We start from the raw sequence: 16,505 nt of genomic DNA, 5'->3' as shown, positions 1-16,505 counted from the left end.
AAAGTAATTTATATATTTTTTCTATGTATGAAGTAAGGTTCTATATTTTCCTATTTAGTAATTTGTTATTTCTATTTGTTGTAGTTTTTTACCAATATTATTCACGACGGCAACGTTTTCCACACAAAATAAACTATGAAACCCGTGTGACTTTTGTTTGCGTTGTGCGTTGTGCAAGGTTAGCTATCTGCCTGCACCAGGCAGAATAACTTATGCAAGCGGAATGTGTGCGCACGTGGAAGCATTTGCCGGATGCCTCATATGGACACCACAGTGATCGACCGAAGCCGATCAAAAAAAGATACCTCAGAGTCTGCGTTATCTGTTTCATATTTGGATATTTTACTTGACATGGACATTGATGGTAACCTAACAACAAAACATTATGATATGCGCGATGACTACAATTTTTCTATAGTCAACTTTCCTTACTTATGTAGCAATATTCCTTCATCACCAGCATATGGTGTTTTTGTCTATCAGTTGATTCGATACGCAAGGGCATGCTCTTTGTATGAACAGTTTCTAAAACAGTACTATCAACAGTCTCGCTTGAAGTCAGCTTTTCGTAAGTTCTATGGTCAATACAACGACCTTGTCAGCAAATACAATCTTCCACTGGGTCGCATGCTGACTGACGTTTTTCATACTAATTGTAAGACCATAGTGAATCACCTAATTGTCTACGGACTTTTCCGATTTGTTTTCCCCGTTCCATCTTTAGGAACGTACATATGAAAACATACTTCTATTTAAAATGAAAACTTAAAAAAAATATAAAAAAAAATCAATAACCACGCGCATATAAGTCTTCTAATACAATCTGTGTATGTGATTAGTTTCGTTAATTTGTTTTTATTTTTTTAATAATGGAATACATTTATTTTCTCTAGGATGCTATTTTATACACTTTGTATTATCTTTACTCAGTCGGTGATAAATATCTATTTTGTCTTGTTTGATTGGGTGAACGAAAGCATTATCGTTCTCCTTTTATTTTATGTGGTCAGGGGAATTATTCTTTTGACGGAAGATTGTCGAGTCCTTAAGAAATATTTATCCTTCTTCCAATTTCAGACGATTCTTTTGCATAAATGTTGATTTTTGTCTTTTTTAAGATCATTTTTTACATTAATACAATTTTGAATAATTTTGAGATTTAGATGCGTTATTGTAATCTATATTACCTGTATAGTTGTTGAATCTTCTTTAATACATACATGTAACTGTTCTCAATTCTCCGATTACCTTTTTTTCTATTGATAGTTTGGTTGATGATAATTTAAAGTAAAAAGAAACTCAAACCCATCATAGCTAGTAGAACATTTCAAAAATTCGATATGCTCTTGTGTTGTGCCTATCAAGGTACTTGTTTGAGCTTCATAATGTAGTTTACTTAGGCAAATTAATAAGACTATTTCGATTGAAACGATGTGTTATTTTAAACATAGTCCCAAAAAATAAATTATTTATGGATAGCACTCCCCCCCCCAAAAAAAAACGGTGGCGTATGACACTGCTAATCAACATGCTAATAGAATTTGCGTTGACTGATTTTCTTAGCAGTCTTTTAGGAACCCAGGAACTATTTTTTTTATCGGTGATAATAACATTAATTATTATTCTTTATTTGCACAAGACATACATCTTATGGCATGAGTTATTTCATATACTTAATAACAATATTGAAATAATGGTATGGTACATGAACATGTCAAGTAAATTGACAATGTATATACAATAAAATTACTAACAGGCGAGAAAAAAAAGAAAACCAGAGAATTTTTCTTAATTATCATTAATATTGAAAGCTAGATGGAGATACTCCCCCAAATTACACAGTTCTTTAAAATTTTGAACACTTAATAATTGTATAAATTTGTTTACAGACGGTTTTTTTCCAATAATATTTCTTAATATATTTTACTCGGATTTCTCTATACTGTCGGCATTTCAAAACAAAATGGAATTCATCTTCACTATCTGAACAAAATTTACATAAGCGTCTTTCCTTTGGTACATTAGTGCGTCGTCCACTTTCAGTTGCAAGTGTATGAGATGACAATCTAATTCTTGTAATTTGTTTGCTAAATGTAGAAGGTATTGATTTTGTTAAATTATTGTAATGAAAACTGATCAACAATATGCTTGTAAAAATAACATCGAGATAAAGAATAAATCTGTTCTACAAATTGTTTGGTAAAGTGATCAATGATTCTGTGCTTAATTAAAGGAAAATAGGTTGCACAATTTATATATTCCTGCTCATACCATATATGTCCTAGACCTATTTCAAAAAGTTTATTTTTAATTACACTAACCCAATTTTCAGCAGGTGCCAAAGACGATTCACATTCATTATACAGTATTTTGTAACAGAACTGCAAAATACAATTCTGACTTTGTAACAATTTGAACCAAAATTTGAATATTCTAAACATTCGTATAGTTTTCATAGGTAGCCTCCCAGTTTCAAAATATACAATTGCAGTGTTTGTATTCTTCTTCACACTTAAAACAAATTTAATATATTCAAATGCACTTTTTCTATATCATTTGCAGCATGCATGCCCCAAATCTGACAGCCATAATTCAATATACTAGCAATAAATCAAAGTATCAAAAATTGACAGCATTGTTTTTGTGTTCAGGTACAATTGACTTGTTTTTGACTTTAAAGAAAACATGGCTTTTCTCCCTTGGCTCGCCAACTATTTATGTGTATTGTTAAACTTTCCATTATATTGTAACAAAAGGCCTAGGTATATAAAGCTATCGACAACCTCAATTGGCTCGCCATTTAAATGCCAACTTTCATTATTGTGAATTTTTAACTCTTGAATTTGTATTGGTATGCTACCTTTACACAAAAATTCCATTTCAAAAGCATTCACATATAATGAAAACAATATTGGAGATAACACTTCTCCCTGCAAAAGTCCTGTGTTATTTAAAAAAAACTCATATAACTTTCCCGCTGAATTAACACATGATTTCATATTATTATACATACTACGAATAAAATTCAACAATTTTCCTCTAATACCAACGTTAGACAATTTTTCCCATAATTTCAATCTTTCAACAGTGTCAAATGCTTTCTTAAAATCAACAAAACAACAATACAACCTTTTTTTTCTTTCTTATTGACATATTAATAATAGTTGAAAGGCTAAATATAGCCCCAGCTGTACCTCGTTTGGGTTGTAATCCAAACTGTGCATCAGTGATTACATCATTTGCGTCAGACCATGTTAACAATGCTTGATTCAAAATAGATGTGAATAATATACAAAAGCAACTGACAAGACTAATGCCTCTATAATTATTGGGATCTAATGCATCACCCTTTTTAAAAACTGGTATTATAATACACTGTGCCCACATATTGGGAAAAAAACAGAAGACAATATTCTATTAAATAATCTTGGTATAATTGGAACAAGATAATCTTTAAACTCAATGAAATATTCATTAATTAACAAGTCAGTACCATGCGATTTTTCTTTTTTAAACGTTCTATAGCATCGACAATTTCTTTTTCTGTGATTGGACAGTCTAGTTCCTCAAAAATAGGAACAGCGTCTGTACAGTCTGTACTTTTTTCGGACGCGTTCATGGCGTGCGCGATATTTTTAAAATTTTCATAAAATACACTTTGATTAATATTTGTCTGTTGCCTTTATTTCTCTCGGAAATTTCTGTAGAAGGCTTTCAGGTTACTTTTACGTAGGTAGTCCAGCATGTTTCCCTCCGCTTGTCGACACTGACGTTTGAGCCTTGGTGTCAGGACTTTGTATTCTATTTTCGATCGTAATAAACATTCATGGGTTGATTCTGTTTTGTTGCGATTGAAAAGAAACCGGTCACGCATGTACGTATTGTACTTTCTCTGAGCTTCGGCGGTCCACCAAGGTTTGTCAATGGCCGTCACGGTTGAGTAAGAAGTTTTGCGATGCTTGTTTACAGGTTTGATTTTTAATTCGAAAAATGGTTCAAAAGCTTTGGAGAGCTGTGAGGTAAATTGGTCGACGGCTGTATCGATAGTATTCTGACATTCCACGTCCACACTTTCCGAAGTAATATTCAAATTTTCCAAACAAGAAAGAAGTACGCCTTTGGCCTCGTCATAATAATCCGGATTCCATCTACATTTACGGGATGTATGTAGATCAGACTCTAATGTAGGTTGCTCGAATTCTTCCATAGAGCACTGGAGCTCAACATGTAATATTGCGTGATCTGAGAAAGTAGTAAAGCTAGACAAAATAATTTTTTTCTGTTATATCAAACATATCAGGCGTAGATATAAAATAATCAACAACACTTAGTCCTCTACCTCCACAGAAGGTATAATCTCTATCCAGTGCATGTTTGTGTCCATCATTTAAGATTTGTAAGATGCTTGATTTGCACAAAGATGGAGTTTGGATCCATATTCATTTAAAACTTTATCCGGGTTAATACGAACAGGTAGTGGTTTATCAATTTCATACGTTAATAATTCAAAAACGTCACTCAGTATATCGCAGTTGATGAAGTCATTACAAAGAAATCGTCTCTGTTTGATGTCATTGCGTTTATGTCCCCTAAAAGAATGACTTTACCTTTGGACAGATGTGTGGTTTTTTGAGACTCCCGTTCATTGAATATGTCACAGTCATAAACACGGTGAAAAAATAAATTGTTAGGATGGATATAAACACATCCTAAATATAAATCACTATTTAAACTGCATAAGGAACCGTGGATTTTCGGGACAAATGCACTTTACCGGTACGTAAAAAATACATGGAAGTAGCACGTGCTCTTCCTATATAATAGAGTCACGCTTTAGCGTGACGATTTCGCTAAAACGGCAATAAAATAAAAAAAAACCTTTTTTTGATTTCCTCGTCGTTTTTTATGTTAATAAACTTCGTTTAATAACGAAGTTAATTAATTAAAGGGACATGGTCACGATTTTGGTCAAATTTTATTTTTCTGTTTTAATTATTTACAATGCTTTATGACTGCATTTCAAGTGAGCAAATGAAATTTGGGTGTCCGTCGATGAGTTTTAAGCAAGATACAGGGCTCACAATTCTTCGTCATGTAAACAAGGCTCGTGCCCTGTTTTTGTTTACATAGGTTCAATATACCAGTAAAATATCTTTTTCAAGATGATTTGTCCATATTCTTATTCTTTTGAAGCATTAATAAACAGTTCCTAACGATTAGCACATTCATTTTAGGTCTTAAACTGGAATTTTCACTTCAAAATTCAAAATGTAAACAAAAGCTTTGTTTACATAGCGAGGAATTGTAAGCTCTGTAACTCGCTTATAACTCAACAAATGACACTCAAATTTTGGTTGCCCATTAAAAAATCCTTATTGAAGCATTATAAACATTTTAATCGAAAAAATAATTTTTGACCAAAATCGTGACCATGCACCTTTAAAATCAAAAGCATTTTAAAAACAAACCCTCGCTATGTTTCTGTCGTTCACATTCCAAAGTCGTGACGTTGTTAAGCACGTGATTAATTGGAGGTTATTGATTGGTTGAGGTAAGTGACGTAAACAAGAAAAGTTTGACATTGAATCAGCTGAGTGAGATATCATGCCTTTTGTTTACGATGATTTGTATGAAATTTGTCGAGAAAAACGATTTTTAATTGATTCGCTTCAAGAGTTAGGACTTTTGGGGAACTTTAGTGGTATATGTGACTCTTGTAACGTTGGCACAGTGAAACTTGTTGAAGATAAATCTTTCGGTAAGGACGGTATCGTGTGGCGGTGCAGCAGCAGGCATTGCAACAAGAAAACTTCTGTCCGAGAAGGATCGTTGTTTTTCGATGTTGAAATGTTGAACCTGGGACAATCATTTTATCAGATTGTTGGAAGGCATACTCTTCATTGAAATCCGAAGGCTACCAACACTTAACCGTCAACCATTCCATAGAATTTAAAAACAAGGAAACAGGAGCTTGCACCAATCTTATTGAATCTACTTGGAATGCAGTTAAGAAATCTCCATCCCAAAACTGGAACTCAAAAACAACACTACGACAGCTATTTGATCGAATACTGCATCAGAAAAAAATATTTGAAAGAAGCCAACGCGAAATTTCTCACTTTCCTAGAACTCATTAAACGCGTTTACAAGTGCCAAAAAAGACGGACTTTAGCCAATTTGACACAAAACAACCAGGTAGATCAGTTGGATGCCAGCACGGATTTATTTGAAGACTAAGGTATGTTTATTTATTTATATTTTACAATATATTGGGGGCTGCCGCCCCCAAGCCCCCGCTTGCAATGCAAAATGGCGGCGCCCATCACTGTGTATACGTTGCTATGTTATTTCGCCGCTCCGGGTCACGTGCGGATCCATTTACAAAATGGCGGCCGTACCGGTAAAATGCAGTCTATCCGGATTTTCAGCCATATGATTGTGTCATATTGGTTATTCACAAAAGTAACAAATTTATGGAACTTTCTACGGACTAGGAGTACAGTTCCTCCTCCTTGAATACTTTTACTTTTCTGCTAGGAAAATATAGCTGTCAAAGCCTTCTATATATTCATTGTAATTTTTTTCTAACCAACATTCGGTAAGCAGTATTATGTCGTAAGTTAAGATAAAATATCTGTAATCTTGGATGAGAAACCACCATTAATGTTCCATGATATACACTTCAGAGAATCAATCTGGGGATTCTCCGGTTTGTTCTACATTCTTGTGTCCTCTAGTGTAGTTGTTTTCCTTTTTCGTCGTGCCTCTTTCATAATAGGAATTAATTGTTTCCTCTTTTCCTGTGCTTTTTTGGGGAACTGTTCTTGTATTTCAAAGTGTGTTCCTGCTAAACGCTTTGTCTGTTCACGTACTTTTTCTCTCATTCTGGATGTACTGAACTTCACCACAATTGGACGAGGGTTTTCACTTTGAATATTTCTTTTACCCAATCTATGGGCCCGTTCAATATGTTGTCCTACTTCTTTTATTCCCAGTTCTGCCTCGCAGAAATCATCTATTAAGTTAGGGCAGTTCTCCCTGTTTTCGCCTCGATATTCTGCTAAACCAAAGAAAAGTAGGTTATCCCTCATGCTTCTACATTGTAGGTCAGTTATTGTGTCGTCCATATAGGATTGGACTCTTTGTATCTCGTTGATTTGCCCTTTGACCTCTTCGGTTGTTTTTCTTAAGGCTCCGATATTGTTACCAATGTTCCCCGAAGTTTTCTTCAGATTGTCTAGGCCCCCCTCTTCAGAATTCACCCTCTGTGTTAGTGCTGCTATTGAAGCGCTTATTTGATTCAAGTTTTCAATTTTTTGCTCAATATGTAGAAGTCTTGTGAATATTTCGTAGACCCAGTCTGGCCGATTAAGGGTGTTCGAATGGGCCGGAGGTGGCCTTAAAAAAGATTCTGTTTTTTTTTTCACCTCATCGTTTAATGTTAATAGATGCCGAGACTCACCATCATTGATCACGCTGCGCTCACTACCCTCTCTATTAACTTCGCTCATTAGCTCTCCGGCTCCGGTAGCCATCTTGGGTGGGTCTTTGTTTGGACTTTTGTATGCTTTGTATCTGACATTTTTTGTCGGGTTGCTGTTTTTCCTCTTTCGTTAAGACCTATTACCATAGGACGAGTGAGGTATAATCTACACATCTACACATCAAATTACCCATACACGACACAAATCACTAGCTTTTGCCGTAAACTTGATTCTCCGGTAGAATTGTGCGTCCGCCATGCACCCATACCACGTGATTTTCATGAATTGAACATTATGATCGTTTTGAAGCATAAATATATACATATATTGGCTAAACATGTAAATAATATATTTTTGTGGGCTGCGAATGAATATTATCTTTAACTTGCATTGCACGCTTCGGATTATATTTGAAATTTTTAGCTTATATGAGGTTTTTAAAGATAATCATTAAAGTCTGTCCCAAGTTATTGCTTCTATCGCTTTTTGATGCTTTTGAATAAAAATACACATACCTGTGAAAGAAATACAGTTAAAATCGTTAAAAGGGAATATATCAAAGATATCTTCATTGATCAATTATCCCTTTCCACTCAGAAAAATTCACAGGAACAAAAACGGATTCCTTACGGAGATTTATAATGGGGAATGTTTACATCTTTTCTTCATTCGGAATACACTCGGAATACATCGCGCAATTTTTAAACGTTATCATACGGGCTTTTTAATGGCTATTGCAATGCAAAATCTCCGTAGACTTTCAATTTTGGGATGTGTATTGAAACCTGAAGCGGTAGAGGGGGCGTTTCAAAACAGATAATATGGACATTTTTTATATTAGTGGATGAACGTAGTTTGAGCACAAACGTATTTAATGTTATTGTAATATCAAGCAAAAAGTGGTGGAAGCAAAAACTCGGGACAGAGTATAGTTTGGTACTCGATAATGGAACACTATACCTTACAATTGTTGGACCCCAACCTCCGTTAATAATGAAATACCTTAACCTTGAAAAGAGTTACACTATTCGTGATCTACTTATTTCAAAGTCCATATATTCATGTTTTTCGTTGTCACAATGGACACCGTGTCTTTGATTTTTTATTCTATTTTGTAATATATCCATCTGCTTAAATTAATTAAATATCAGAGATATCAATTATAGATCGGGTTTGTTACTGTATTTAGATAGGGATATTCAGCGAACTTGTGTGGTAGGCTAACGAATATGTTTATTTTGGATGTTCCCAGATGTCACCATTTTAATATGTTTTATGGTGAAACTAGTGTGGTTAGTTTGGTAGGTATATATACAGGGCGTGGGGTGATTTTTGCAAGAAGAGCTCTGGACGCCGTGCAGTATTTTTTCCCCTGCTGTGTACTCTTGTGTCTTCCCTGCTGAGTGATCTCGGTAATATGAAGCCTGTGCCAATTTATTTAGCTTTGGCGTTGCAGGACCTGGAAGCCTACATTGATTTGTTCTTTAATGCCACAACTCAGTAAATTTGACCATATTTTTGTCGGCTGATGAATTGTATTGTTATGTATAAACTAATTTGTCTAGAACGTGTTTGATGATATTTTAAACTATAAGAACGTATTCTTATGTGTACTTCAATGTCGTCATCTTTCTTGTTTTTAAAGCAATAGGGTTTAAAGGGTTTGCATAATTATAATTTATTAGAAAACCGTGTAGTATCCGTAGATGACCAATTTCGATTCTTATTTCAATGTAAGCCTGAATAATGGGACGGGATATGATGTAAAATTGCGAGGCTATAGGTGGAGCGAGGTGGGTTGTAATGAACCGAGGTGGAATGTGGAGGAGCGATGAGGCCAATAAATGGGACTATGGAGGGCCGTGGAGAACTATAATGTAATATTGTCTTTGTACATATGTAGATAATTTATTGTGTGTGGTTTAATTTTTGTGTTTTTGGTTGGGGGGGGGGGGGGGGGTCTGGAATGTTTTTATCCATTGTTGTTTTAATTGGATAACAGGAGTCGATAAATGAAAAAAATAATAAACAATCGATAGACATTAAAAGAAACACATTACAATAGTTCAGTTGTTACTTTCGTTGCCTCTCAAAATAAGACTGACTTGCTTTTAGGTGTTTTGTGTTCCCCTGATATTTTCTTTATCATTCGATCGTCTTTACTACTTCAGCATTTCAATTCGTCCCAGCTCTCTTACTCGAAATTTTACCGTTGTTTACATTGGTCATCTCGGTTCTTTGATCCAGCATAATGTTAATAGAAAATCACATCAACTAGTTTTGAATATATTATGTCTAATGCGTTTGCATATAAAAAAAATGCACATATTGTAATGAGAAGAAGAATATAAGTAAATTACTATTACTATACTGATACTAAATCAGTTATCAGCTAAACTTAATGGGATCTCTAAAATTCTAAATCTTATTTCTAATAGTTTGTTGATTTTAAATATCTCTGCATGAATTTTGTAATGGCTGCGTCCTTATTTTTTCTAACTGTGATATAGAACATAATACAACTATTTCAAGTGCTGCTTAGAACATCGTGTTTATATTGATGACGAGTAATTCGACCATATATCGGCTTTGTTGTTATAATGTAACAAAAATAAAGAATTGTTTCTTTTGTTTATTTTTTCATTGATATATGAGTTTCAACTGCACCACAAATCCTATCATGTACAGTTTGGTTTATTTTCTTCACTTTGTGCCATTTACTGTGCAAATACAAACTGGGAACTGTTTAACATGAGTCATTTTATATTTTTAATATATTAAGTCTTTTTTATTTACTGAAGGTAAAAATATGTAAAATAATATGTACAATGATAGTTTCTACTTATACACTATTATGCAATACAGTAAATGAACGTTTTTTAGTCGTTGCAGATGACTGAGATACCGCACCTCAGTGAAAGAGTTGTATATACCCAAAATCGTCATTTAGCCGATAACTGGTTTTGGACGATACCTGATCCATAACCAGTAATGTGGTGGCCATTTTAATGTTTTTATGTATTGTTTTGTTTCCTTTTTTTAACTGTTCTATCTTACTTTTTATTATATTTTTTTTTCATTATCTTTTTGAATGCTACAATGTTAATGAATTGATATAGGTCAAGATATTCTTCTAGTCGTTATAAACCAACAATATTTATATGTCAGACACATTATCAAGTGGAGCTTGTGTAAGTTTACTAAATTTGAAGTATGCATCGTGAGGTATATTTTAAAATGGTAGTCCATAAGGAATGCATGTACCATTTTGCTGCAATTCTAGTAAAGTGTATGTACATCGTCCATATGTTGAATATCAGAATTCTTCATGAAAAAAAAAATCTCTGAATTGCCTACTTGTTGTTATTTGGGTAAAAAAACCCTGCCAAAATGAAATGTTGGTATTTACACAACAATTCAGGCTCTTTTGTCTTTACTCGGAAACACTTATCTTATTTCACTTGTTAGTGAATGTATAAGTTTCAGCTTGTAAATATCTGACAAGGTTGTCACCACGTGTAAGCTTCAGTGTCGGTAATTGGAGAAGGGTTCGTTTTGAGCGTGTTTGAGTTCCAGCGAGCTTCACTGTGAATTATCCTTTTCGTTTGAGTACTGTAAATTCCTAATTAAACGCGAGGGATTTACGTCCGAATAAAATTTCGCCATTATTTTCTAAGAGTGTGAACTATAAGAAATGTGGATAAATGATTAGCGTTCGCGATTTAATATTCTCGCGATTTGATTCAAAACAATGGGATCGCGGAAATAAGTCCTTGCGCAATATTAGGAATTTACAGTAATATTTTTGTTAACAACATTGAATAAGATACTCATGATTGTTCATTTGTATGAATAAGTTGTCCATACTTCTTATATTGCCTAATATTTGTGAATGTATTACAGCAATATTTTCAGATAATAGTATTCATGTAATCATTGTGGAATTTTTGCTGCAATTGCATATATAAATATATCTTTTCTGTCTGTCCGAATTATACAGTCGTTGTGTTTTTACATATGGGCAGTGCTACTTATTATTGTCTTCTTTGATTATGACGTCATTAGTGATGGTATTTTATCACGTCCCGGAGATACGTCACTTTATTTTGTATTTCTAATCTTGAATCTAATCTTTAGCCACGTCATCATCAAGGTAGGAATAAATTTGAATGACTAGATAAAAATCGGATAATTATTTGAAGTGTTTTACGGAAGTTTTTATTTAAAAGGAACATGTGTTTCACAACATTAACGTTTGAGACAACCGAAAAATGAAAAGTATCATTGGTTTGTTCAACAAGGAAGAAATATCCTTTTATCTGAAATTTATAAACTTCCTGTTAAAAAAAATAGAAAGGTTAAGGTATTTTGTATTTAAGACATTTGATAATTTGGGATTTACAGTGTATGGATTATGGATTATGTTCTGTGTGTTCTAAGTGTTTGATCTGACTGGATGAGAGAGGAAATCAACATATTTATATCTGGAGGTTATGCAATTTTTTTCAATCATTTTATTCTTTATAATTTAAAGAAATCCTTCATTAGCAGTTACATGGCGTTATTTATTGATTTTAATAGTTTTACATGTAAGTAGTTTTAGGCACATTCAAGGTGTGTGTTTATATTGTGGTATACTTCTCTAAATCAATGAAGGAAAATTTATCTTCATACAATGCTTTACAAATACTCGTAATTTAAAAGACAAATAAATATGAATCGTTCTATCCACTGCATGTTACTTCTCAGAACATTATGAACACCTAAATCATCAGACTGGCTAATTCTTTAGACTCGGAATGAAATCAAAAGTGAGAATTTTAATGCTCTATGGAAGTTGAACATGAAGATTGAAAATGTTTTGAACGTCGCGCGATTGAAATATTTATCTCAATTTTTTTTATTTTAAAAGCTTAAAGGTGTTCAAAAGCATCCTGCATAAGTGCTACATTTGTTTACAGACAAATGAACACTAGACGACTTGTAAACAGGTTTCGGTCAATATACATCCTGGTTTAATGACTATTGAAATACAACAGTCTTATGTTTTGTTTCATAACAAAATATTTTACCAAAAATTTCCTTGTAAATATTTAAGTCAGCATGTTACAATTTAACTTAAAATTTTACTATAAAAGATGTATAAAAGATGTTTAACTAATGTTTTCGGGAAAATAAGTTTACGTGTATTGCAAATTTTAAATACTTTTTTTTCGTTTTATTTGTAATTTTGATTGCACATTTCTTATATATGTATGTGATCTCTAGTTCTGTTTATAGTATAACAACGGATATGACGATTTTTATTTACAGAGAAAATTTTACTATAAAAGATGTATAAAAGATGTTTAACTAATGTTTTCGGGAAAATAAGTTTACGTGTATTGCAAATTTTAAATACTTTTTTTTTCGTTTTATTTGTAATTTTGATTGCACATTTCTCATATATGTATGTGATCTCTAGTTCTGTTTATAGTATAACAACGGATATGACGATTTTTATTTACAGAGAAAATGTCTAATGTGATGCTTATCATCGAGGCTCAGGTTTTATTTTCTCTGGTTCCTGTCTGTGCTTTCGGTGAGTGCATATCTTTTGTTTGTTTGTTTTGTTTTGTATAGTTTTTGGGTTTTTTTTTGCTTGAGTTATTTGTTTATATTTGCAGGATTTTTATTAAGTTTATTATTATATTATGTCTGGCTAAAATAGCAACTCTTATACTTGAACATGTATGATTAACAATTTTACGCGCATGTTTTGAAAAGGCTATGATATTTGTTACATGTGCCTCAACCAAATTTCATATATGGTTATACCGTACATGTTAGTTAGTGATTTGAACACCATGTTTACGTTGTCGTGCATATAACATTTTAAAAAAAATGCAAAAAACAAATAAAAAATTATGTATTTTAAACAGCAAAAATATCAATTGATTGTTGAATATAACAAAGTTTCGGTAATTACTCGCTTGATACGTTTAAATACATTTTTCGCGAATACTTCTCAACACGACGGTTGTGATCCTTACAATAAGCAATTCATGTAAAGAGTGTGTTTTTTTTGCCGTTTTCCAAATTTTAGCTTTAACAGCATCACGAAATATGTAAATTAACTATACCGCGTTGTTCATTTTGTTGAAGGTACTTTGGTTTACTGTAAACGTGTTATATTTGGCTATGTTTTCTATTTAGCGTTTTTGGCGGACTGCGGCGTCCGCTAAATCAAGTTCATCCCCAACTGTAAAAAGTAAAAGTAGAAAAATATATACTTTCAGAAATGCGCTAAATTAAATCTACGCTAACTTGTTGAAAAATCATATTCCGCCAAATATCGTACACGCCAAATATAATACGCTTATTTTTTTAGGGGGGGGGGGGCTATGTTTGTTTGTTTGTTTCACACTTGTTTTAAAGGGATATGGTCACAACGCTGGTCAAAAATTATTTGTTTTCTGTTTTTAAAGTTAATAAACGAATGCTTCAGTAAGGTGTTACTATTGGTCTACCAAATTTTGAGTGTCAGTCGTCGGGAGATACAGATCACACAATTATTATGCGAGATACAGATCACACAATTCTTTGTCAAGTAAACAAGACTTAGTTTAACTTTGAATGTTAAAATGAAAATTCAAGTTCTGAACAAAACTAAATGTGATAAACGCTAAGAACTATATTTTATCCATAAAACGAATCTAAACAGACAGAAATGGGATTTACATTTTTTTTTAGGGTATATAGAATCAATGTAATCGAAAACAAGGCACGAACGTTATTTAGAGGAAAATTAATTGTAAACCCTGATTGTTTGTCAATGACTTTACGACTTATCATAAATTTTTGGTTGATCATTTGAGATCATGTTTATAGCAATTTTAAACACCATAAATAAAAATGACATTTGACCGATATCATGACAATGTCCCTTAAATAATTGTTACGAAAACGATGCTGTCCGTTAGCAGTGATTTTTTTTCTATAATGTTCCAGTTTTATTGACCTGTTTTAACATTTGCTCAAAACGTGAGGTCAGTTAGCTGATCAGGGCTTAAGAAAAACACTTTTGTTTTCCTTTATGTGTAATACAGATACATGTACCTAAGACTAGTCCAGCTATTTACTAATTCATAAAGGCTTAGTATTCTTAAATATCTGTTTAGAAAATCTAGCTTTGAATAAACCTACGTGGCAAGCACATCCATGGCCTAATAAAGATAATGACTATGGGAGTGAGAATGCAGTGGATGGTATGTACACTGATCGGAGCTATAAAGGCGGTCAGTGTACAATCAACGCTGACAATTACTACACAGCTGAATGGAGAGTGGACTTAGGGAATGTGCTCCAAATCAGTCACATCAGAATTTTCTACAGGACGTTTAATCAAAGTATGTTGTTCTTGAATGCACATTTTAAAAGTGTTTAATGAGCCTGCAAATAAATCGCTGATAAGCTGTCCTATTCAGTACCGATCGAACCCAACCAAACATAAAGTAAACCACAACTAAACCCTGGGTTTACTTACCGGGTTTACTCTGGGTTTACATTTACTAGGGCAGACTGAGGGTAAACCCCAAAGTAAACCAAGAGTAAACACCGAGTAAACCCGGAGAAAAAACCCCGATCAGAAGTAGACCCCTCAGGCAGACGCTACATGGGTATTTGGAATATACAATGGGTGAGAATTACAGGCTGTGAGATAATTAGATAAAAGAGAGGTATGCTTCACATTGCAAAGTTTAGAGAGGACTAAAAAAGCAAACCGCGAGTAAACCCAAAATTGAACCCCAAGTAAATCCCTATTAGACACAAATTTTTAAACCTAACCCCGGAGTAAACCCACAGTAAACCCGAAAGAAAATCCCTCGGTTTAGTTGGGGTTAACTCTGGTGTTAGATTTGATAACACTATATCGGTACTTTAAAGCTTGCTCGGATTTACACCTACAATAATCATACATATGGGATTATTTGGGGTCAGCTTGTGTGCATTGTTGGTAAATGGTTGTTGCTTCAACGTGAAGTTATATATTTGTGTCGGCGTCTCTTTTCTGTTTCATTTGGAAAGTAAGTAAATGTGTGTGTGTGTGTGTGTGTGTGTGTGTGTGTGTGTGTGTGTGTGTGTGTGTGTGTGTGTGTGGTCTACCCATGAATACCAAGAACATTCCACAGTAGGGACACTATACTAAAATTATTTTAATTCTAGGACATTGTTTTTTCTTTTATTGCATGTGCATTTTAATGTATCTTACATTGAGAGTTTAAACAACAATGTCGTTAAGACAGTTGTGTTTTGTGTGGTTGTCAATTTGAATCCATTAATTCATTTTAATCTCCAACTAAAGGTCAATAAAGGTCGCACGCATAGTTAACTGTTCATTTTATGGAGGTTGATATCGCTCGTCAATTAGATTTAGAATTAAAACAATGTCAAAAACTAATATGTTTGGTTTATAAACAACGTGTTTCTAATTTTAGTCTAATTTAGTTTTTTAATCAAGTAAGAAACCATTTTTTTTTATTTTTTTTTTGAAAAACGTGTCTGCGTGATAAGGATTATAAATTTCCTTAAAACAAGGAAATAAATGCATACATGTAATACAAGTGTTATCTATATTTTAGATCCAGGTCCATTTGTCAATCGAATGGCAGGATTTTCTCTTTACATTTCCAATATCACATCTAAAGATAGTGGACATCTTTGTTACAAAGACGAAACGAGAGGATCACCATCAGTGAACCAGACTATTAATTGTTCTATATATGGTCGTTATGTCATATACTACAATGAGCGTAGTCCTAGTAATAATCCCGATTATCTGTCACCATATGCCTACAATGAGTTGTGCGAGGTCGAAGTATACGGTGAGTATAATTATACACATTTTAAATATCTTAGATTTCATGCTTAAGTTTAATATATCAATTCTATATTGATTCGTTGACAATTTGATTTAAATAGGATATTCCGGGAATTCTGGTGATTGCTGTCAGAATCCATGCCCCCAAAACTGTATGTGTG

The 16,505-nt window shown here is 33.3% G+C and overlaps 1 protein-coding gene and 1 long non-coding RNA gene across 2 annotated transcripts; one reads left to right on the top strand and one right to left on the bottom strand.

The window, feature by feature from the left end:
- Positions 1-6,716: 6,716 nt before the first annotated feature.
- On the bottom strand, positions 6,717-7,535 carry LOC136275749 (uncharacterized). Its single transcript, XM_066085666.1, has 2 exons — positions 7,463-7,535; positions 6,717-7,057 (listed from the first exon to the last, which is right to left on the bottom strand). Exons 1-2 carry the CDS (start codon positions 7,533-7,535, stop codon positions 6,717-6,719), a joined length of 414 nt encoding a protein of 137 aa, XP_065941738.1.
- A 4,319-nt stretch (positions 7,536-11,854) lies between these two features.
- On the top strand, positions 11,855-14,866 carry LOC136274154 (uncharacterized). The gene is made up of 3 exons (XR_010712463.1): positions 11,855-11,974; positions 12,994-13,065; positions 14,645-14,866. It is a non-coding gene; the product is annotated as an uncharacterized lncRNA (long non-coding RNA).
- Positions 14,867-16,505: the final 1,639 nt, after the last annotated feature.

The sequence above is a fragment of the Magallana gigas genome, chromosome 1, assembly GCF_963853765.1.
Source record: "Magallana gigas chromosome 1, xbMagGiga1.1, whole genome shotgun sequence".
Taxonomy (NCBI): Eukaryota; Metazoa; Mollusca; class Bivalvia; order Ostreida; family Ostreidae; genus Magallana; species Magallana gigas.
The sequence above is the reverse complement of the archived record's forward strand: the minus strand, read 5'-3'. Positions and strand labels throughout refer to the sequence as shown.